This window comes from Phalacrocorax carbo, chromosome 7 (assembly GCF_963921805.1).
Source record: "Phalacrocorax carbo chromosome 7, bPhaCar2.1, whole genome shotgun sequence".
Taxonomy (NCBI): Eukaryota; Metazoa; Chordata; class Aves; order Suliformes; family Phalacrocoracidae; genus Phalacrocorax; species Phalacrocorax carbo.
Window position 1 is genome coordinate 37034740 of NC_087519.1, and position 24573 is coordinate 37059312.

The following is a 24573-nucleotide window of genomic DNA, read 5'->3' on the forward strand; positions in this document are numbered from 1 at the left end:
GTTCCATAGCCAAATAAAAATCCCTGGGTCCCTGAAGTCCTTTGCTCAAATGAATTCTTCCTCTTTTACAGACCTCTCTGAAATCAAGACATGTCTCTGTGAAGACTGAGCTACAGATTTTCCCTAAAAGGAGTTTTTACAAACAGTCTTTTTCAATGGTGATTTTTTGCTTTGTTCTGTATAGGTGGATACCTCACTTGACAGTGACTCTGAAATCTCCCCTGGCCTACTTTCTGTCTCAGCTGGACAAGTTGAAGTATGCTTTTGAAGACAGGTTTTTATTTCTGCTCTTTCCTGATTCCATGGAAGAGCAAGAGGCTAAGGAACATCAACTTTATTGGAAATACAAAAGTCAAGGGCAGGACTTTCTCTCTCTAGGGACAACTGTCTGTCCCTCATGTGAAAGAGGTGGGTAAACAGCTCTTGATATGAAAGACGCCTACTTTCGTATACCAAATATTCACCAAATCTATAAGATTGCTGGAGAACAACAAACTTAACACTTGAGAGTTCTTTAAACTTATGGCTCTTGAAGACTTCTGTGGTAGCTGCTGTTCTTTGGTTGTCTAGAGCTAAGAGTATCTGCCCTTCTGTTCGTGGAGGGGAGTTTTAAGGGCCAGCTTGGAACAGGGTATCTTCCCACTAATAATGCAGCATGCTTGTAGCCTCTTCCAGTCTTTGGGTGGTTTAACCAGAAGTAAGAAATCTTTCAAATGTACAAAATCTGTCCTCCTAGGCTCTGCCCTGGCCAGTGTTTCTGCTGCAGAAGAGTTTTAAAAATGACAGTCCCTCCCAGTTGCTAGATTTTATGTTCATGGACCTGTGTCATAGTCCTTGCTAATACGACTCCAGATGTTGACTTGTCATGTCATATATACAAATTCTAGTTTGCTCCTTTTTTTCTCCTAACATTTTATTGTCCACTGATACACCATTTTGGTGTGGGGTTCTCCTTGCCAAAGTGAGTATTTTGGAATATCTAGAAGTCCAAGTCCAGGGAGTGTGAGTCTTTTGGAAGTCAGAACAAAGTTGTGGACCTTTTGTTCTATGTGGGAAGTACCCACAGACTGGACCTTCTCTACACTATGTAGAGAAGAGAGGACTGCGTTTCAAGACACAAAACCGTATGTATTCCACAGTCATTAACAGATCCATCTAGTACCCTTTTAAAGAGAAGGTGAAGGCAAACCTGCTTATCAGAGGTCTTAGGATATACAGAAGCAGTTCTTCAAACGAACATCATTAGTGCCATCTTTTACAGATAAGCCATCAAGTTAACAGACCTTGTTGTGTTCAAACAAAATTGCAGGTTTGGAGTGAATTACTGTGCAGAAGCAGGTGGATATCACTTTCTCATCTCTTGCCATTGCAATCTAATCAGTGTTTGAATCAAGGAGGATTGACCCAGCAGAGTAAATGTTCTTATAATTCCCAGGGAGGCCTTAACAGACCTGATTCCATACAGTTGATCTCTGAACCTGTGTTTTCACTACCCTGGGTTCAGATTACTTCATGCTGCTTGCTACTGAGAGAAGAAATTAATGTTCAGCAACACCTATTAAGAATGCTTTGCCAATAAGTTATTATTATTTATTTTGTGTATAGTAATTTTCATCAGCTGTACAATTGTTTGTGGACATAGTGCTGAACTTCAGCAGTATCCCAATAGTCTTTGTAGATGAGCAAATGGGATCTAGTTTTTCTTGTACATCTGAAGAAGTGCTTTAATTTTAGTCCAGAGAGGATGACTGAAGAAAGCTTTGCTTATAAGAGGTGACATAGAATAATCTTACTATTGAAGCTGTGATTACATTTAAGGAATTCTGTAATCTCAGGAGCTCTGCAAGAGACTTCTGAGATTGCTTTCAAGATCTGTTGTTTTTCTTCATAGGTGGAAGCGTTGCTTCTTGTTAAGGCTTTATTGTTTTAGTTATAGCTCCAACAAGAAGAATCCTTTTCTTATCATTTTAATGTGGTGAACTAATGTACTGTAGTATACCAAAATTTAACAGGAAACAATGTTCCCACTGATACCTTGAATAAAGATTAAGTATAAAATTTAATCTGAAATGTGTAGGTAACGCTAGGTAAAAATTATCCTGGAAGCTAAGAGGTTTTCAAACTTAAAGTGTAGCTAACTCAGCTAGGATCAAAAAAACTACGTTCTGTTTTCAAGACCTGTCTCCTTTAGAACCTGTTCAGTGTGAAGGTATGTCGACCAATTTTGTGAGTCTGTGACTAGATATACTTGCTGCGCCTTTTTCATCATTGAACTAAAGTAGGATTGTACACAGATTTGGTCTTGAAATTAGCTCTTTTTAATGATTTAGAGTTTGAATGGCCAAGTTGTTTAGTTCAACTGGAAAGAATGCTGCAGACAACTGCTGATTTTCCTATCCAGATTTCCACTATCTCACACGTTAATGTGTTCCTCCATTCTCTGCTCTATATCAATAGGGGAACTTTGGTAGAGAGGAGGGAGACAGCTGCTTCTGTGGTAAATAACCTGTTTCTTCTCTCTTCTCTTAGTACGTGTATCTGTGTAAGAACATTTTTACAGAAGGCACCTCACTTCTTTTACCTGCAGTTCTCCACAGAACAATGTTTCTCCAAGGGACATACAGAATGTTTCTCCAAGGGACATGTTTAAGGATATAGAGTTCAGTCTAGGAGGACTCATATGTATCTCCCCCTTATTTTGCAGAATTTGTGGATCTGCAGCTGCTACAAGGGTTTGGCTTTGGTGTTTGTTTTTTTAATGAAGACTGAGAAAAACGATTCCACTAAAAGATGGAATATATATTTGTTCTGTGTAGAATATTTTTTGCCAACAGGGATTACAGTAAAATTCTTGAGTAAACAGTATCCATCTGAGAGAGGTAACCAAGCTACCAGGACTGTTTCCTTTGTGAATGCTCTCATTACCTACTTAATGTTAATTTATGGCAGTACAGGAATGATTAATAGGAGGCTGTGCAAACATCAATGTCTAGGTACTACGTGCATCCTGTATGTGTTAACATACAGGTGCTGATCTTTGATGTGGGCAGCAGTCCATTGGAATGGTAGTATGAAGAATGAGATGTTGAACTGCTCGACATTCAATGATGCTACCATACTATGCCTTTTTTACCCTTGGAAATGAAATAAATAAATAAAGGTGCTCTACAGTGAGGAAGCCCAGTTGAGCGGATTGGAGTACAGGCACAAAGAATCCAGAAGAATTTTTGCACTGTTGAGGATGGCAGCATAGTAAAATAGTGGGTTTTGAAATGAGAGCTCTTTTTTAGTAATAAATATAAGGGAAGGCTTTATGCAAAATATTACTGTAATTGCAGGCTCATGTCCTGATTGTCTTGTCAGGGTAGGCGCATCCTCAATGGCATCTTTGTCTCACAATGGAAAAAGATAGAAAATAAGCAAATAAAGCAAACTTATTTAAATCAAAGGCTGTTCAGATGCCACACATCTGAGCAAATGCTAAGATTGTTGGTTAGTGTTTCTATTAAAAACCCCATAATTTATTGCTGCTTTGTGTACTTGCTTTGTAGTATGGCCAGGCTACTGATGAGATAAATTATCTCTTTTTTTTTCAACAGTGATCTTCTTTTCTCTCCTCCTGCTTCTCACCCTAAAGCAGTCTCTTATGAATGTGGAAATAGAAACAAGAGGTTAATTACTTCCATTATGTTCTTGGGATCCTTGTTATACCAATGAATCTTGTAAAGAAATACTACAAAATCTGTTACTGGTCAGTTCAAAAATAGATGGACTTTGCTCTGATTGTATATCAGTTGACATTCTAGTCAGGAATAGTGTGTTTATTGAGCTTTATGAAAGTGAAAAACAAACTCCTTGTTCCATAGCTTGTGGTCTAAGTGTCAGCTGGGCATGGGCAAATCCACCATTAAATTCAAATCTCCCAGCAATATAAGATGCCCTAGGGAAAATCAGCAGACATCTTTTATATAGTGATAAAGAAATGCGTTTTCAAAAGGAAATTGTTTGGTTTTATCCTGTAATACCTACTCATAACAACAGTGTCATATTAGTGGAAGATTAACATTACTCAGTCATTTAAATGTCAAATCTTTATGGCAAACCAGCATAGATTTTGAGTTAAAGACTCTTGCTTTCCCGTGTGGGTGTTGCTTAATCTCCTTGGCCAGTGTAGAGGATGTTGTGGTCTCCTCGTTAAAGACGTCACACTGAGAAGATTGTAGTAGAGGAATAAATAGAACAAGTGTTAGGAAGCCAAGCAGCTCATCTTGGTTGAACTAAAATGCACTGCACACAAACTGGCTTCCCCACAGGTTTGTTTCTTCTAACTTTAAGTACGATTCAGTTACCATTTTGCAGGGTATCTAACTAGCTCATTTGAGGCTTTTCTAAGTACATCTGCCTCCTTTTCTGAAATGTTATTTTACCTACTTATGCAGCTGAGTAGCCAACATTTTTTACAAGAAGTTATTCCTGTGGTAGAGAGAGCAGACAGGGCAGTGACTCCCAAAGTGCAAAGAAGCTAAAAATTTCACAGGTGAGGCTCGGTAGAGAGCTTGAACACTTGAAGGTCTGCTAGATGTGGGCTGGCTGGGTGCAGACCTGTCTCATTATCATTAGCCTGTATTCCTGGCCTATGGTGCTGAGGTGTGCAGTGCTAAAACACTGGAGTTGTTCTGGGTGGGGGCTGTCAGACCCATCCAGGCTGATTATCTCCATCTGGGTGCCAGCTGTATAGTCACAGTGTGTGTCTCTGCTAACAGGTCTGCTGTTTCTCCTTATAATTGGCCTATGTGGAGCAGGGTAGGTTCAGACATCTTTCACAAACAGACGAGATGCAGAAACGTATTTGTCTTGATGCATGGGATTTTGTGAAAGGAAAAATGGTAGCCCGATGTTTGGGAGTTCAACTACAGGTAGATATCTACAATTTGAAAGATTTCCCACTAAAATGTTAAACTGTATGTGCTAATAGATTGCATAAAAACAATACAAGTATGAGTGGAAAAAATGAGTCCTTGCCCATTCCCAGCTGGATCTGATGAGGCTGGAACTACTGGAAACTTTTTTCAAGCAAAGTTAAGTTAGGAAAACTTGCTGCTGGAACTTAACAGCTTTTTTTTCCAGAAACTTTTTTTATTCCAGGACTGCTCAGACCTTGTTCTGCTCTGATCCCAACAGATTCTGAAAGAATGTAATGAAAAAGGAAACAAGGCAAGATGCAACGGGGTGGGCACTTCCCCATAGTGGCTGCCTGCTTGCAGTCCAACTCTGGGAAGCTTCACTGAATATGGAAACAGCTAGTCCCAAAATACAGTTCCATTACAAGACAGTGTAAGGGAATATCTCAGTGTTAAGGGTGGATCCTTGCAATAGGGCTGGTTGGGTGGCATTCATTTTGGAAGCTGAACTCTGCCTAACACAGAGAGTTTATTTTTAGTATTTAAACTGAACAGCTTCAAGATTTGGTATTTTCTCTGAAATTTAGACTAATGGCTTGACCGCTGGCTGCCCGTGTTCAAGTGCTGAGGTAGTGAAGGTGGTATCAGGCTGTTTGGATTTAAACAAAATATGATTATATTGGTTCAGCTCTTAAAAGTCCTTTAGTTAGTAATCTCTGAATGTCGTTCTGTACAAAATGGATGGTCACTTTGTACCAAATGGTGCCCACCTACCCCTGCCAGCAATGAACAGCCATAGCATTTGTCCTAAGATTTTGTCCTTTCAGATTAAGTGCTAACTACATTTTGCAAAATTATTGCTACAGTTCCCAGAGCTGGCAATTTTGAGGACAATTTGAATACATGAAAAAGTGCTGTGTTTCCGCTAATTCATTGAGCTCCATTTTACACCTAATGAAATTTTGTGGAAGGAAGCCTTGTATATAAAGGCATGTTAGAAACCACATATCAGGGGCATCTCTCATTTTTAGAGTGGGAGAGGTTTTTTGACTTAGCTGACTACTTGTCTTAAGTGAGCAAAGAAACAACCTGTGATATTAAGCATGACCCATATATGGACTTCATTGAAGAACTTTGAGCTCAAAATATGCTTGAGTGTCCAGAGCTAAAAAGGAAAATGAAAATGAAAAGGAAATTAAGCATTTTAACAGGAACTCTGTTTCAATTAAAATGAACTACAAAAGAAACAAATGCAGTACTTTTCTCCATGACACTCCTATTTTGTATTTCTGATGTTTTTAAGTTGTCTTAATGAACAAGAGTAGTATTGATAAGTTTCAGAGGTTTACTAATTTTTCTAGCTAGAAGCATTTTGCTTCTATTTTCAGAGCTAATACATCTATTTTTTGTCCTGCTTTAGTATGCAATTTTAGACACTAAAAAGTACTTAAAATTCTGCAACCAGTCATCTTTATTGCCTTCCTGCCCCCCACTTCCATTAGTAATGCTTGGCAGTGATTCAGTACCACCTTGCTTTCTAGTTAGGGTGAGTGAGAAATCACCAAAAGCAAGAAAAGCACAGAGTGAAGGGAACCACTGGCACCAGCTCCGTAGCATGATTGCAGCAATCTGTGCTACTGCAAAGTCACTCCAAGTTAGAGTAAGAGTTTCCGTTAGCTAGAGAGCACGGTTCCTGGCTGCGTAAAGAGAGGCAGTATCGTCTATTGAAGCATGAGATTTGAAGCCAAACACCTCCTGAGATCTCTTTCCTCTTCTCTTACTGATTCATTATGTGGCTGTGAGCAAGTCTTTACACTTATTTCCAGTATCTACAATATGCAGTTATTAAAGAGCTACTTTGAGAACATTATTTGAAGTTCTGAAGCACAGCATGGTACTAGGAATTAAGTTATTAGTCACTGAGCTGTACTGTATTGCCTATTCCATGGGACATCCTATCTTTCTAGTTAAATTATAAGGTTGCTTCCTCTCTGGGGTAGCCCAAGGCAGATGATAGTGGCAGTATGAAGCTGTGCAAACTGGTAGTGCAGTGAATGAGTTTGTGCCAAAGCCCCACCTCCCATCAATTTCCAATCTCCAGATCTGTTTTTAGAAGTACATGATATATTATTGAATATATCATGATATTGAATATATCATGATGTATTATTGAATTTAATATTTTTGGCAGTGCTAGGTTAGCGGTTGGACTCGATGATCTTAAGGGTCTTTTCCAACCTTAACTATTCTATGTTTCTGTGATTAATACCTCCAATAAATTACATATTCTTCTAAAATACATGAATCTGATAAATCTATGGATTATCAGAAGTAGTCTTTGGAGCTCAGTAGGCTGGTATGCTAGAGAGCTCTGTGGGAAAAGACATGAGGTGAAGGAGGAAAAAAAGAAATATTAATGGGCGAAAAAGCACGTAGTCACAACACAAGCACTGGCAGTTGGAAGTCATCTAGGCTTTTTGTGCTGCCAGTTGCTTATTTTACCAGGGGGACACTTTCAGACTGAGATGTTGCTTGGAGTATAAAGGATAGATAAACTGAGCAGCAGGGGAACCTGCTGATGCTCAGCTATGCCATTTTCAATAAACATCACTTCGCTCAAAAGAGAAATTATTGCGGAGGCCTTCAAGGAACAAAAGCATCGACTGGCCGCAAACAGTGCTATAAAAACCTGCCTTTTTAAAGCCTTTTAGGGTTTTTTTTCCACATTTCACACAAGGCTACAGGTCATTCAAGTGAAACTATATAAAAATGCCAGCTAAGTAGCCATGGTTATCCCATTTAAAAATTTGGTCAAAGTTGTCTTTGTTTGTCTGCTCGGGTCTGTGCCCTGGCAGTATGGGGAGGTGTGAGGATCCTTTTAGGCATGTGAAAAAAAATCCACTCCTACAGTGTTGCAAAAATGACATGAAATCAAGCCAAGCTTTCCTTTATAAGCAAGTCAATATAATGCATATTTTAAAACAATTGAATAATGGTATAAAATAAATAGGCATATCAAGGTTTAAAATGCCTAATTCCATTAAAGCTAATTTTGCTGCATGACTCTCATGACATCCTGCATTTCAACTCTGTAAAGAACAATAGGCCATAAGAATTTACAGGGAGGTAAATTCCTCTGAGGGCTTCTGGTTACAACCTCATCTATGAAAATGAAGTTATTCACCAAAACCCCTTGATAGATTCTTTCCATGAAACTCCCTCTAGTTCACTTATTGCTGAGAACCTTGAAATATTATCATAATAGTTCAGCGGTGTTGAAATGATTGAATGTTCTGAAGTAGTTAAGATGAAATGAAGTTGTTTCAATCGCTGAATCGCTTTAAGCATTCACTTGCAGAAAGGAAAATTATTTGATGTGCTAAAATTAAGAATTAGGCAAACTGAATCTCACACTTTTTTATTCCAAATTGTTTTGGGGTTTAAAGCATTTCACTTAATTTTAACCATTCTGGATTTAAAAAATCTCTATCCAGTGAGATTTAAATTTCAGGAATATTGTTCTTTTAATTGCCTCTCCCTCATTGTAATGTTCCTTGGAGTGGCTTCTCAAGCTGTCCTGCAAGCTGCCTCACCTTCTGATGTAGGTGGGGCGCTTTCTGTAAGGAGGTCCCAGTGTTTTATGTTTCAATTGTATTTTTAGTTTCCCTTGTGTATGTGCTGTCTCTATTAGCTTTCTACATAGTTACATTCAGTTTTGTTCTTTCCACTGAGCTACAAGCAACCCACTTTAAAACTGCATTCTGATAAAGCCCTATGGATTTTAAAGGTCACATTCGTTTCTCAGATGAATACATCATTCCCATTGATTCACCTGCTGTTTCTGCAAACTCAGTATTACTGATGACATTAATTATGTTAATATTCAAAGGGTTCTTAGCATGAGCTCAAGCTTTTCTAACATGCTAATTTTTTAGATCCATTTAAAATGCAGGGAAGATGGGGAGGAGTTGAACATTATTGTGCTGGAAAAAAGAAAATTATTCTCTTTGTGCAATTCATGCTTCTAAGATGGTCCTGCAAGCAATGATGAGTTTTTCTTCTAAGTTATTGATTGTTTTACTACCTAGGGTGTAAAGCAATCTCCAGATGTGACCGCATGTTGTTTTTCCTGCTGAGGCATTGGTATAAAGGAATTCTGTCAAGCCTATTCAGAGAAGCCAAAGGAAAGCCTAAAAAATATAGGCAGCAGAAAGCAGCATAAAACCACTACATTGCTTCAGCTTGCTTTTGTTTTGGCACTGTTATCTGGTTCTAGGAACCATTTTAACATCTGTTTCTAGAGGAAACAAAACACATTTCTAATAGTGGCAGACAAAGCACTTCCACAGATCTGGTACAGAAAGCAAAGCAGCTTGCTCCCTCTGATGGGAGAACCTGCCCCATAAGCTGGTGATTTGTGTGTGTTGATTTGATTTGGAGCTTACTCCCACTTTAAACAACATTGTATTCTATGTACCTCAAGTGCATTTTGTTTTTTGCTTTAACTTTTGTTGTTAGGGATCTCAGATACTTTGGAATTTTCAAATTTTCAAATCTCAAATTTTCTTTTGGAACTTAGAAGTGGTTAGTCTTTTTAGGTTGAGCTTAGTTCCTAGAGGAGTGCCTAGCACGTGCTCCAGAAGTGTTTTGTCCATGGCCTTTGCTGCTGCATCGGGGTAACAAGGCAGACTTCTCATCTGCTGCAGGCAGGAGCTGCTGGGGAATGTCAGATATTGTTACTTTTGTCTGAAGAAATCAAAGGTTGCTTGCAAATGCCTAAATTGGTTCCTCTTGCTCAGCAGTGACAAAAATTGCTGGAATTTGTAAGAGAGTTAAGCTTCTACAAGATTAGACTCATCTGGACAGAGAAGTAAATCTTGAAACAATAGTGTCTACATCTGTCCCTAGTTCAGCTGTTTGCAAACCACTGTAACTTATTCTTTTTTACCTTTCTCCATCCTGATGACACCTAGCTCTATCTCAGTAGGTCTGTAACTCTTTCCTTCAAATTGTACATCCATTTGTTTCTTGCTTGTTTGGTTTGAGGAAGAGAGGAAAAGTCAGTGAAATGGAAGCCTGACTTAGTTTGCAATATTGCTGTGTATTACTGAGGAAACAAAACACCCTGCCTGCCCATGCTGGACACTTCTCTTTCCAGAGTCTAGGGGCTCTCCGTCTTTGTTGGTTTTGTACAAATACCTGCTTTTGTTAAGCCTACTACATGTGTCACCAATTCTGATTTAAATATTGAAGATTTGGAAAGATTTCACCCTGAATATTTTCAGACCGTAAATTGACAAGAGTGAAAATTAAGTGTAAACTAACTGAAAGCAAACTCTGTGCCATGTCAATCTACATGACTTCACTAGGATGCTATAAAGACGTATGTTAATTCTCCATTTTGATGAAAATAGTGAATAATAATAGTGAATAATAATAAAAACCTAAACTGTTTGAAAGGCACAGATGTTAAACTGGCTAGTCTGCATAAAATTTTTATTAGCAAATGTTGGACGTGGTTTTACTGCATTTCCAAAGTATGCCAAGTTAAACAGCTTCCGTATTTGTCTAGTTTGATTAGCATCTCTTTGCAGCTGGTCCAACTACGAATTGACCTAGGCTGTATTTTTGGTGTAGACTTTTGCAGTGTGCCTCAATGTGAGCCCTGCTAAGATAATATATATTAAGAGGTTCAAGCAGGAAACACTTCCATGGTGGGAACATAGCTCATCTTCAAAACAGTTACACAAGGTGCAGAGAGTGTCTTTGTTACGTTCTTACAGGGAGAATGTGCCGTGTAGCAATGAATACTGTAGTTTAACAACAGGACCAACCTTGCTGCATAGTAGAAGTGGTCTGAGGTCTACTTAATGTAATATAATGTAGCAATATTAACTTCTGCCCTATTAGCATAATTTTCTATTACAGTCAAGGTAAGGTTGACATGGTATTCAGTAATATGTGTGACTGTCTTTCCGAGTACAGGCCAAGAACAGCTTAATCCAGGACTGTCTGGTGTTAGATGAAAATATGTAGTGACATAAGATCTGTATAGACCGCATCTGCAAGCAAAGATGTAAGGGGGAAAGTAAAAAAGGAACTACAAAGTATATGAGTATATGATATTGTGTTGGATTTTTTGCTATGATGCTATAGCTGTTAAATATATCCCTCTGTTTACATAACTTGCTGTGAAATTACTTTGTTGGTGGCTGAGGACTTTTGCTGCATTTTGTCATGTGGTTCACATTAATCTGTGGCTCTCCCTGGCTTCTGTTGCACAGCAATTTGTTCTGTGCAGGAGACTTTAAAAGCAGGCTCTTTTACAGTGAGCACAGGAGTGTCAGGAGTGCTTTGAAGGGATAATTGGCTTCTTTCCATTTGAGGATTTAATAGAGCACCTTTCCAGTACCCAGCACCTCCCGTCATTTGGAGAAGCACAGTAACCCATATCTTGTGCGTCACTCCAGGAAAGTTAGTTTATAATAGCAGAGTTTTAAAAAATGCCTGTTCCTCTGAGAGCTGTCATAGTGTGCTTTCTGACTAATCTGGAACCCAAGAGAGTGTGCTGCTGTCTGAAAGCAGAAGTTGACAGTGCTGTACCCAAGGGCTCCAGTAATGTTTGAAGAATAACTTCCATTTTGTGTGTTTGTTTTGGTACTTCTGTTACTAGACAGAATGGATGGTCACTCATTCAGTTCCTTCAGATATGATTTTGCACTGAATTTCGGCCTTAGGGCAGGAGGAAAGACTACTTTCCTCTTAACACACTGCCAACATGTTTACTTGTGGTTTATTAAACACCAAGGACAGCAGCCTTTCTCTTGGGTGTGAACAGAGTGAACTCAAGGACCTGATTCAGCAGAATGTCTGTGCAGATGCTTAAATTTAAGCACACAGTTAAAAGTTCTGTGGAAGAGGGATTTGGGAGTTGTAATCAAAAGTGAGATTAGAGATTGGAAAGATTAAAGAACGAATGGCATGAGTGGAGTGAAAGCATGAGGCTGTTTGGGTGGTTTACTTGGTAATCCTGTAGTTTGGTAGTTATTTTGTGTAACTTATTTTGGTCCTTACTCCTCAGGCTGGATTGAAACAACTGAGATGCCAATATTCTTCTGGGAAAATATGTCTGATAAAAACATAATCCCTAAAGGTTGATCTTTAATTACCCGTAACATTCTTTAAAGTAACACACTCACCCATGTCATTAGTGCCTGGTTGTGTCTGCTTTCCATGACAGACAATGTAAAATCAGGAGTGAAAGTTCTGATCAGAAGCTTTTCTGGATCTGCAACAGAGATGTAAGTCCAAATTGCTCAGGGCCTTCAGCTCTGCCTTCTCCACCTTCTCTCTGTCATTTATCCCATAGGAAGATTCTTATTAATGAGTAATTGTTGAGATCCTGTTTGCACCTGGAATGTAGTGAACTGTTCTTAATGTTGCATTTCATGTACAAAAAAAATTTAAAAAAAAGCTGGCACAGATGATGAAAGACCTTCCCTTCCAGGAGTGGTTATGAACATTAGGCTTGCTTTTATTCTGAAAGTTAAGAGTGCAGAAGTTCCTACAGTTTTAGAACAGTGTAGACAGCAAGGAATAAAATGAAAAATGGACCATTTTAATGGAAGAAATGACACCTACTGTTTGCTGCTGCCTTTGAGATATCCAAAAAGTGCTAAACATTACAGCATACAAATAATAGTCAGGGAGATTGGGGCAGAACTTCTTTAACTCCATACTACTTTAATGATTAATTTTGTTTGTACTCATTCTCTTCCTTAAAGGTTTTTCTTAATTACCAGTATGGTAATACATGGGAATCTTTTGCAGTGCTAAAGCACTTAAAGATAAGTATGTATATTTTGATTTGTTTGAAAGAAGTGATGTCTGTGACAGATAAAAAAGGAAAGAATTTCTGTTCTGCGATCAGAGGTATTCAGGACAACAAAACCTGGATTTATAAATGCACAAACCATTTGCCTTCATCAGGCTAAGCAAAGTCGGTCTGTGAGGAAGCTAATTCATGTCATGTATATAAAGCAAGTCAAATTCCAGCTACTACAAAGCTTTTATGTAAGGCTTTCCTGACCCAATAAGTGGTGGAATATAAATAGATCAACAGTACACCCTTCCTTCTGCTGTTCTACCTAATCCTTTCTTGCCTTCGGGGTTGAAGAGTATTTGATCTAATGAGTCTTAGATGAGACATTGTTTCCTAAAAAAAAAACAAACAAAAAACCGAAATCCAAGAAAATGAAAATTTAATGGTGCTCTTGTGATTTTAGAATGAAGCTGAATTAGGAACATACTATTGTTCTTCCTTACTTCCCAAAGCTGTAACTGCCTGACTCTCTACTTGCTCTCCTTAACTACCCTGCCAGGTGGCTTGACATGACCCTCTTCAAAGAGAGTAATTGTGTTAAATCTATATTAATTTACTTTCTCCTTTTCAATAATACTTAAAATGTCCTCTTCATCCTGCTTGCAGGTCTCCACTGTTGCTTGGAAGATGGAGCACATTTTATTTTTAGTAACAGTATCTCTCATGCTAGGATAGAAGACCGTTAAACCAATTAAACACATTAGAAGATAACAGGGTGTGTGGGTTTGGTTCAAGATCTCAATTTTCTTCACTCTGGGGTATGTCCTAATACCAGCTTTTCTATCCAAGATGACAGAAATAGTGTGGTGAGCTTCTAACTAGGTAAGCAGTACAGCTGCTTTGTCAGGTATTCCCTGGCCAAAAAATCACTTGTGACTGGTTTTGCCTTGCTTTTTTTTTAAATTCCATTACAGTTAAGTTTTATAAAGGATCTTGATTTTGACTTAGGAAATTTTTTTCAGATGCCTGTTTCTTTTTAAACATTTATTTTTTAAAAAGAATGGATCTGTTGAACGTGAAGTGTTTTTTCCAACAGAAGAGGATTGTGTGTATGCACTTTTAAGATTTGATTTGTTCTTCCTTTTTAATAATGCTTAGTTACTGGGAAAAAACTTGTGAACTGGCTAGAGTACTCTGATCCTTTAAAATATGTCTGGATCCACATATTTTAACTCTGTGTATATGCTCTGAATAGCAGGGTGATTTCATTTTTTTATTTGCAGAAGGTTGAAAAGCATGCCCTGAACCTGCACATGGATCTGTCTAGGCCAGAAAGCATTTGGCCACACTGGCACTAAACCTATTATTCATTTGATAGGGAATCAACATGGGTTAGCAATGTCCAGATTGTTTAAATAGAAGATATTTTCTAGCAACTGTGGCGTGCATTGCTGACCTGCATGCTCTTATCAGCAGAGATATAGTCTTGAGCTTTTTATTTATTCTTCATCTTTAATTTGACCATCAGAATACAAAGCATGGGACAGGCTGTCCTGCATGGGTTTACTCTTCCAGTGGAACATCAATACAGAATAAAGTCTGATAGCACTTTATAGAAGTCTAATGCCCCAAATGTTAACATATCTAGGATTGTTCAGCAAGGCAATGTAATTTGTATCATCTCTCTTGGACTGGATTGAGAGATAAATCTGTATAGGGAGAAGTGGCAGAGGTCAGTAGTCTACAGTAGTGTTTTCTCTCACCCGAAATAGTAGGTCACTATCAGTCTATAACTCTATATTTCAAGCAAGGATAATAATTAAGCTGTGAGGCTGTGTATACTCTTTGAAGGACACTTCTAATGTAATACTTTTGAAAATGGCAAGCGTGATTTCAGAGTACTCCAAAAATTGATAAGGGAAGAGGGACAGGAATGTAAGGCAAGGCAAGGCATGGCCAGGAAAAAGGAAGGTGGGTTATTAGTTAAGAGTACTGGTATGACACTTGGGAGGCTGGATCAGTTCCTGTGCAATGCTGGGTTTGTAGTTCTGATTAGTGTTTCATCTCCAGCTCGGAGGTCCTTGTCTACTGCTCAGTTTGGCACTACACAGACTGTGGCCAGACCTGTGAGCTCGTGATTCGAACTGATACTGATAGTGAACAAATAGCAAGTAAATACTTCTGAGAGGGGTAATTTTGTAAAGTTAATACAGGTTTTTGATAATTTAGTGCTCAATTTACTGAGTTACTGTACTGCTAATAGTCAAGAGTGTTTGCATTGCAAGGTGTTGTGAAGATAAATTAATTTGTCAGTGAGATGCTCAGATTGTCTCATTTGTTATTTTTCCATCGTACATAGCATTTGATAAATCGCACACTACTTTCTATGCAAATAGCTTCACCCTGGCTAGTTTGTATGCTTGTCTGTGGGAAGATGTATCTAAAAATGGTGGATTTTTTTTGGACATTTTAAATTAGGGTTGGGGCGGTTCCATCCTGCGGGTTGCGTTGGCTGGGGACTTTGAGTTTTCCAGCCAGCACCACATGAAGTGCCCCGCCTTGCTGCAGGTTCTTCTTGCCATGCTGCTACTCATTTTCTCTCTCTGACTTGCCTGGCTCAGCCCCCGTCTTCCTTGGTTTGGTAGCTGGGGAGAGATCTCTACTTTCCAGCTTTCTGCTAGGATATGGAGGTGGCATATGGGGCCCTCCGGGGATGATGCTTTCTGTCTTTTCCCCCTTTCCCTCCTGCCTTAATCCCAGAACAAGTGGTAAATATTATGTGTTATAGAACAAGTCTAGAAGAACATGAGCAGGCTGCCCTAGGCTCCCTCTTCCTGTGCTCCAAGCTGTTGCTATGTTTTGGAAGCTGTAAGGCCGTGTCTGTGTAAATGGACCCTGTGCATGCATTCCCACCTTTCTTCTCCCTGCTTGCCCTTTCAGTGGGATATGGAAAGTCTGGCCAGCCTTCAGGAAGGGAAAGGCTCCTCACATCTGCACTGAAGCAGCCATCTTCCCTTCCCTCCTCCACATACGTAATTTTAAAACAAATGTTGCCCTGTAATGCAAAATTTGCTAAAGCATCTGTTTCTTCCCTGGAGCTCTTGGAAAATTTGATCAATGTGACGAATTTGTGTGAGTCTGCCTGGAAACTGTGTGTGTTAAAGGATGAGTTCAATATGCATAACTCTGACAGCTCCTATTTATACCTACGGCAAGGTCCATATTGTCCCTCTTATGTTACTCTACCTCTCCAGTCAGTTCCCTGAGCAGTTGGTCTCTCCCCTTTTCCCAGATAGTTTCCAGTATCTTGATTAGGAGGTACTGAGTACGAAGAGTGCACTGCCATAAACCAGCAAAAGGAAACACCTGGAAAGGTGTTGGTTTGCGCGGCCTTATCTCACAGATCCTGCTCTCTCTAGGCTGCTTACATCGGTGCTGGTGAGTCATCAGAGCCTCTCCAGTGAGCTGTGGAGCAGGAGGCTGCTGCGGGGCCTTGGGCTGACTGACAGCTATATCCCACTTCAAAATGGCATCGGGCAGGTGTGCAGGCTCCTTGTCCTGATGCGTCAATGTCTGAGTTACGTTACAGGAGAGATTTTTCAAAGGTGTGCTTAAGATCATTATTAGTCGTGCCTTTGAAAAGGTATTTCATGCTTGCCTATATAACTTCAATGACTAATTCACTGATCTTGGCTTTTTGAAAGCTCGGATAGCCTCGCTGGCTGTGAGTGAAAAGAGAGGATCTTTCTCTCTTTGCTTAGTGCTCAGCAGCTGAAGAATTCCCGTGAGTGGCAGTTACCAGGTCAACAGCAATAGAACAACCCTTGATATTAATATTTTGTAAACTAGGAAAACAAGCTTGATCAGGTGTTTTTCTAATGTTATATAGAAAGCACTTCTTTTTCTAGCATTTTTCAAATGGTGGAGAACAGCAATTGTTTGTGTAGAATTTTCTGTTATTGTTAGAATTGTTCTTGATTCTCCACAGCTCAGTGACATTGCCTTTATCCTTTAGAAACAATGGAAAATTATGAGGTTAACAAGCTTCAGTCTAAAGTAAAAACTAAATCTGACTATGCAACTCTTGTTGCATTCATTCTGGTCAAGGGTAGGTTTGTTCATTTGTTTTCTGGGGAAAAAGATCCCTTTTCCTTGGCCTCCTGAGAATCAGAAAACATGATTGAAACTCAACTGGAGTAGTCTGTTTCAGGGCTTAGCAAAGAATAGTAGGCGCAGCATTTAGGGATGTAGATAGCTTGTTTTCCTTAATTGCTTCCCAATCAGAAATTGGATGAACCTTCGGGATGCAGAAACAGGAAAAATCCTCTGGCAAGGAACAGAAGATCTGTCTGTACCTGGAGTGGAGCATGAAGGTACTGTGTGGCCTTACTGTGCGTTTTGGGGCTGGGTGGTGCTGTATGTCTGGGTCACCAAAGCTGCGAGCGTACCCCTGCTTTGAAGGACAGATGTCCTGGATGTGACTTCACACCTTCAGAGGCTTCCACTGCAATAATCTGGGGGCACAGGGAGAAGGGTGAGAGTGAATCAGTGGCTGGCAAAGGGGACAAGTTAAGCAATGCTAAGCAGGGAGTGCAGCTGGGTAAGGAATCAATGGCCAACCTTTGATAGGTTGAGTGTTGGTTCCAAAATGAAAAGTCTAAAAATACATTGACTTTTCTCAGTATAACAACAGGGTTTTCTCAAGGTAGAGGTGAGATGGAGAACCAGTGGTGAAGAAGTATCCACAGTTACTCCCTTGCCTGGCCACAACTGTCCTAATATTCTCCTGCACTAAAGTTGACCTCTGCTTTACTATGACATACATGGTACATTTGCTCTGCTCTTCTGTCCCTCTACCATTGCTAGAAAGGCCTGTTGCCCTTCCACTTCTGTCCTCGCTAAGTAGCAGAGGTCTTCACTGTCCCTTACTCTTCCCCATTTGTGACAGAGCACTGTGACAGGTAACGTCCCTTGCCAAGAGCATTGCTTTGGCTCTGTGAAGAGCTTGACCCCACTGAATTAGTTTTGAAGGCTTTTCTATTATGTGAGTATCATAGCTGATCTCCAGTAAGTGGAGTGAACATGATCATTTCATTATGCTGGTGACATTGATGTATTTTTGGTTAAACATGAATGGCTGAGTTCTGCCTGGCAGTACTAGGACTTACCTCTGCCGTAAACTGGAAAATCTGTTGTGTCCGAAGGAGGCAACCAGCATATAAAGGTCCTTCTCTGCTCAGAGAGCGTATCAAAGATCTGTGGCAAAACAGTTAGTCCAGTAGTCTTCCAGCAATATACCTGGTTTCAAAGCCAGATTAAGGTGCAAGAGAAGCAAGTTGCCTTCTCCTCGTTTGGTCCCCAGTCGACATTCATCTGCTTTATGACAAGCGTTCATTATTAGGACCAGTAGTTGGTTGTCTCAGCTTGAGAGCAGCCCGATGCCAGGAACAGAGGTTGCAGGTCAAAGCTGGAGGAATGCAAAGCTGTGGCTCAGTAATCATTAAGAGCATTTTCCAAGCTTCAGCCTTGCTAACCTCTACTCTCATTCCCATACCAGTGGTAACAGCAGAGAGTTCTGCCGATAGGCCTTAACAAACTCATGTTTACCATACAAGATACCTACATTAAGGAAAAGCATTCCAACACTTTCAAGTACACCTGTAGGAAAGCAACTGAAATACAACTTTCAAAAGAAGTGCGGTAATTCATTAGTTCGATACTAAATTTCTTAAATTGCAGGTTAGTAATGCTTTGCCTTCTTGATATAACTGTAACATTTGGCATGCCAACAGCAGCTAACAGGAGACCTAGAAGAAATGAGGAATAAGGCTTTAGAAAGCAGAAGAAAATCAGCCAAAAGTATTCCAAACCTTCCCAGTTTTTGTGCTGCAAAAGCTTCTCCTTGGATGCATCGCTAGTCTTTGAATCCTGTTCACTTTGTCTCAACAGACTGTTGCACAGCCTTGCTTCAATGCAAACTACAGAAAGGTGTGCTTTGGGGCAGAGAGGACAGCTGGAGCTGTGTTTTGTGAGGGTTTGTTGTGTGGCCCCATTTCCCTCCTGCCATATTTCTCACTTTGGCAAATTGTATCACCTCACTGTGTGCTCACATTTTCCTCACATATAAAACAGAAACCCTCACCTCCATCAGAGGAGCTTGGGGAATTAATTAAAGCATATTCTGGCATGAGATTAATGCCCATTGTACAAGTAATTGTTAAGACCTTATCTGGCGTGCAGTTCAGTCATCCATCTAGAAGACAGATGACTGTGAACTAGAGCAGGTGCAGAGAAGAGCTATTAGGAGAAGCCACTGAAAAGATTACGGATGGGAGGATGGTCTTTCTTAGGAGAAGAGAGGAAAAAACCCGTTCTTGGATGGCTTAGCAAGAAAAGAAGGCTGAGATGGGTAGATTATTCTCAGTAAATAGGCTAAGAAAGGGAAGAGGTGTCCAACAAAGGGGGATAATCTGACTATGAATTAAAAGAAGGTGTGGGGAAATGTGGTTCTGGTACAGTCCTCCAATAGAAGCAGTGAGGGCAAACAGCCAGAATAATTGTTTTGAAATACAGGCCATGTGCATCTCAAAGTCATTCTAGAGTACTTGTGTGTGTGTGTTCTGTGGCCATTCAGGGCAAATCTCAGTCTAGAAATAGCAGAGAAAGAATCAAGTATATAGCAGAGAGAATAAAATATACTTCCTTTAAACAGGACTTCTGTTTGCTTTTTTAAACAGGACTTTTATTTGATTTAAGTACAGGTTTCTTTAAAAAATGCACTCTTAAATTTCAAATCATGATATTGTATTACTACCTAAACTACTATTACCACTTAGATTAAATAATAAAAATATTAATGTGGTATTGGACTGCTGCTGAAGTCTTAACATTAAACTGCTGAAAGTAGTGAAAATCACTGCCTGAGCACCTGAAACTGACGTTAACCATCTAAACCAGCTTTTGACAGCAGAGGCTTTTCTATGTACCCAGTCAGCTCAATTCAGTGACAGGGCATTCAAAACCGGGAGGCAGTCCGGGAGGCGCAAATCCATAAAGTTTGGTTTCTTCTAATATACAAGCAAATCTTGGAGTAAGCTGCTGAGGTCTAGCATTTGTAGAATCCCTGCTGCTGTACCCAGTCACCACAGCCAGCTTTTATTCAGGAAATACAAATAATCTTTTCATTATCTAAGAAAAGATGTAATTTGAAATATTAAAAAAGTTTGGCTAAGATAGCTTCCTTTCTTACACATCCTAAATATTTAAGATAGCTTTATTAAACTATATGAAAACATAATGATACAGGTATTTTAATTGATTTTCAGTGTCTAAACATATTTGGACCCAAAATGACTTGCTTAGTAAATAAGAAATGTGTCATTCATCACTTTCTAATCTAATCAGAATTAAGTATCTGACTAAATGTATGTTAGGTATGTAAGTGCTTCAATACATGTGCAGGTATAGCATATCAACCAGTTAACAAAAAGCAGTACTACATTTAGGATAAAGTCTATGCTTGCCTGCATTTCAGCATGTTTTAAAATGGTCCTAACTGATGAGAATCAAACTTATTTCTCTTCTGTTTTTTTAATGGGAAAAAAGGTATAAAAGCAAAATGAGTTTAAAATAAATAATTTCAATTAAAATTTTCTGCTTGATGGTATACATAGCAATTAAAATCTCTTAGATCAGGGGTTTAAAGGCTACACAGTCCTCCTTTTATTAAAAGTATCCTTTTATTTTGTGGTTTTACAATATTAAAGCAAACATTCTCAGCAGTCTGTCTTGGGGATGAAAGAAATATAATTACTAAATTGCAGAAGTCATTTTATACTTAACTGCAAAGGGATGTTTATTCACAACAGGCTGTAGTCTGTACTTGTGAGGGCAGTAAAGGATGGTGCCATGCAGATTTCTATGCTGAAAAAAAAAGACTAAAAATAATTAGAGAGATTTTACATTTAAAACTCTTCCCTTACACTTTTAAGTTTCTTTTTTACTTTTTTTTTTTTTTAAGAAAACCATTGGCTGTGTCCTTCTCCATGGGATATGATGGTAGCTTACATTCCCTAACCCTCCAGCTCTCTATGTTGGTTTCATATCAAGGTCCTACTCCATTAAACTGTTCTACATTAGATGGATTTGCCTGAGGTTTGGTGGACTCTTGCTTTTATTGAACAGCAGCCTGCTGTCTGCTCATGGATGTTTTGATACGTTTTCCATTTAGGAACAGTTTGGCTCATAAAGCACATGCCAGATGTACTCTGTCCCCTCTTTATTTCTAATAAATTCACATGAAGCATTTTCTAATATGCAGGAAGGATTATGTGCAATCACACCACTGAAGTTTGACAGGCGTGGGAGATTTTTAGTACAGTGACTGCTCCCCCGTCCCGTATTCTCCTGATTAGGGTCTTTCAGCCTATTGATCAGTGTTCCCAAACTGTCCCTTCTCTTACTCCTCCACCTCTAAAAAAATCTTTATCAAATATCTACCAGGTACAGTTTGCCACTTGCTGTTGGTGTCTCACCCATTGCATTGCAGCAGCCCGGATACTCTAGATTGCCAAATTACTCTCTCCCTACTGCCTGTGTGGATTTCAATGTTTGCGGAATGGACATTTTGCACACTTTTACAGGACAACTTCCCAGAGCTATGCGAGATGGCTGAAGCAGTGGTGCTGGGCTGAGAAATAGCTATTTGTGGTTTGCTGGGGATGCAGAGTCTGAAAGGGAAGGAGAAGCGAGAAGAGCTAACATGCTTGGTGTACTAAGCAGGCCTTCAGCTGCTTGTGATCTTCACTAAAGTGAAAATTTAAGTTGCATCTCACATTTTGACTTGAAGAATTATGTTTTGTACTAATAAACAGCTAAGAACCAGGAGTTGTAGAGATCAGTATCCCTGGTTCTTCCACAAGTTTCCATGCTGGCTCTGGGCAAGGTACTTAGCCTATTTGCATCTTGGATTTCACTCCTGCAAATTTAAAAACTAAGTCCTTTGTGTTTGCATTTCTCCTGCTACTATGATCTTGTACTAGCACTAACCGTTATTTCAAAGTATATTATAAAAGCACCTGTAGCAGCTGGGTTTGGTTTATTGTGTCCAAATAATGCTTTTTTTAATCTGTTTCACAGCTCGAGTTCCTAAAAAAATCCTGAAATGCAAAGCAGTGTCTCGGGAGTTAAACTTTTCCTCAGCAGAACAAATGGAAAAATTCCGACTGGAACAGAAAGTTTATTTCAAAGGGCAGTGTCTAGAAGGTACGCATCTGCTCTGTGTGCAGTCCTGCTGCAGTGCAGGGAGTGACCTCTGGTGCAGTGGGGATTAGAGAAACTGAAATGGGTTGAATGTGGTGATTTTATGTTTTCAGAGTAGCACTGAAGCACTCATCTTGTCAGGACTAATGGGCCACAGTATTAGGGAGAGCATTTCATAAGTGTATTAACACTTCGTTATGTAAGCAAAAAATCTGGGTAATCATGCTTCAGGGCATAAATCCACCACAGGCTGCCTGAGGTTATTTTAGAGTCACCCATTATGGGGATTCACGCATCTTCCTCAGAAGCACCTAGTGCTGGCCACTGCCAGACCAGAGGCCAGGCTAAAGGAGCCTCTGGTTTACTTTGGTTACAGCACTGCCACCGAGTATTGTCCATGTGACTCCATAGCTGCATATCTGATCTCTCTCACTGCAATGTTACTCTTAATCTGGGGTGGAGGAGGGGGAGATAAAACATTGAGCTCCTTGTCTTTTGGGCAACCAGCTGTACACTTAGTCTCAACTGGATCCAGGGGATGTCTGCAAGAGGGGGAGTGTGGTTTCCCTGGTCACCATTAGGTGTGATGAAATTTCCACTGAATGCTAAGGAAGTGGCGTGACTTTATCACTACTATCAGCTGTTTTAGAAAGGGAGGATCTGCTTTAAGAGGAGGGCAGGGTTCAGTGCAGTTTAAGCTGCACAAAGTAATTTAAATGTAAAATGTTGGCAGCACAGCAGGACAGTTTAGGGAGTTCCCCAGCCTGTCAGGTGAAAAGCAAAAGGACCATTTGTGGATTTTATCTTCGTTCAAATGCCTCTGGATCTTCTTTTTACTTTGCAGAATGGTTCTTTGAATTCGGTTTTGTGATTCCTAACTCCACAAACACTTGGCAGTCCTTGATAGAGGCAGCACCTGAATCACAGATGATGCCAGCTAACGTTTTAACGTGAGTGCCTTGGGCTTACAGAATCTGAGAGCAGGCAAAGAAAAAGCAGTGTGTGGCATTTCCTTGGGGGCCACAGTGGGAATGAAGAGAGGGAGCTGCTACCAACCCTCTCTACTGTTAGCTGTTGAGAGATAAAAGGGGCTAAGCCAACCTCATTACCTTCTTTCCCATAGGCCCAATTTGCATTAATATAGCAATAAAAGTTTGGAGAATGTGGAACTGATCCTTTATTAGAGTTGCTTAATTTTTTTGAAAGGTGAACCGTGAAAGGATTTTAAAATGCTTTGCAGCTCTAATACCCCTTACATCCAGGGGAAAAAAAAGAAGATATATGTTTGGGCCATTTTCAAATCCAGCTATTGATCGCTGACTCTTGTCCAAGGTGGTTGTTTTTCATGCAATGTATCAACCGTAGGAGCTGCTCTAGCATTTGTTTCATCACTGTACTGTTTTGCCAAACTTTCTGTCCTTTACATTGGATTATAAACTATGCATTTAGTCATATGGAGTTGTATCTGGAGATAAAATACCCTTAACAGGTAGGAAACAGTCATTTTACAGTCACCTGTCATGGGATTCACACTCCTTCCTTAGAAACATCTAGTCCTGGCCACTGTTTGCACATTGACTTCTGAGTAGGTCAGCGATCCCTAGGACTTGTGTCGGAATAAAGCATGCTGGGCGTTGCTCTGAGTGTGGACAGCAAGGCACAAGCTTTCGTGGGATGGTGGAAAAGGCTCCCTGAGGGAGGCCCCTGGGAATCTGCAATCGCTGACAAAAAGCCACCCGCCCTGCAGTGCTAGATGGGTGCTGGCAAGCACATGGGGAGTGTGTTGCCAGCAGAGACAGAAGGGTATGGGAATCCTCCTGCCAACAAGAGGCAGACAAGGAGCAGCCAGTCTCACCACAAGGTCACTGTGTCCTCTGGAAGACCTTCCTCTCTAGCATTTTCCCTCTCGTTCCCTGTCTGGAGGAAAGCCAGTCGCATAGAGAAGGCACCAGGGTGCAGACTACCATCGCTGATTTCTATTCGCAGCACGTTTCAAAGAGAGAGCGGACTCAGAAGAGAGCATCAGTGTTCCAGTAGTGCTCCCTGGCACAACCTGCTCAGAACCTCATAGGTGCTACACATGTCCTCAAAAGTTGGTGACTTTCAGTCAGCACAGAAGGAGCCAAAAAACCAAAAACATCTGACAAGGTGGTTTTGACCACCTCAGGAAATCAAGGCATCTTCAGGACAGGGAGTCGTGAGAGTCCAGTTCTCAACTGGCCATGAGGATTTTCCAGTGTCCCATTCTTTCCCTGGAGCCTGTCCGCTTGCAGTGCATAGCCCAGATCTCTCTCCTATTCATGGAGGTGTCCTAAAGTCATTCCTGAGGCTTTTCAGTAGAATCACCAGCCCAAAGAAATCCAGAAGATTTTTGTGGCCCAAAGAAATCAGCCTTTTTCAGCTGCCAAGACCTGGAGAGCGCCTTGCTTTCCGGTATTCCTGAAGACATCATGTTTGCCTCAGTGTTTCCATAGCAGGAGAGAATGGACATGTGGTATTTGGTGCTAACCAAGGGACCCTGTGCAAAGGATTCCCAGGATGACCGAATATCAGACTGAGACCATTCCTCGACTTTTGAGTTCAAACACT

The 24573-nt window shown here is 40.1% G+C and overlaps 1 protein-coding gene across 1 annotated transcript in view; it reads left to right on the plus strand.

The window, feature by feature from the left end:
* PDE6D (phosphodiesterase 6D) overlaps positions 1-24573 on the plus strand; it is a 41315-nt gene that overhangs the window by 15353 nt on the left and 1389 nt on the right. Inside the window, exons 2-4 of the mRNA XM_064457495.1 lie at positions 17008-17096; positions 21862-21987; positions 22829-22934. Of these exons, the coding sequence (XP_064313565.1) occupies positions 17008-17096; positions 21862-21987; positions 22829-22934 (321 nt within the window). The remainder of the gene's footprint in view (positions 1-17007; positions 17097-21861; positions 21988-22828; positions 22935-24573) is intronic.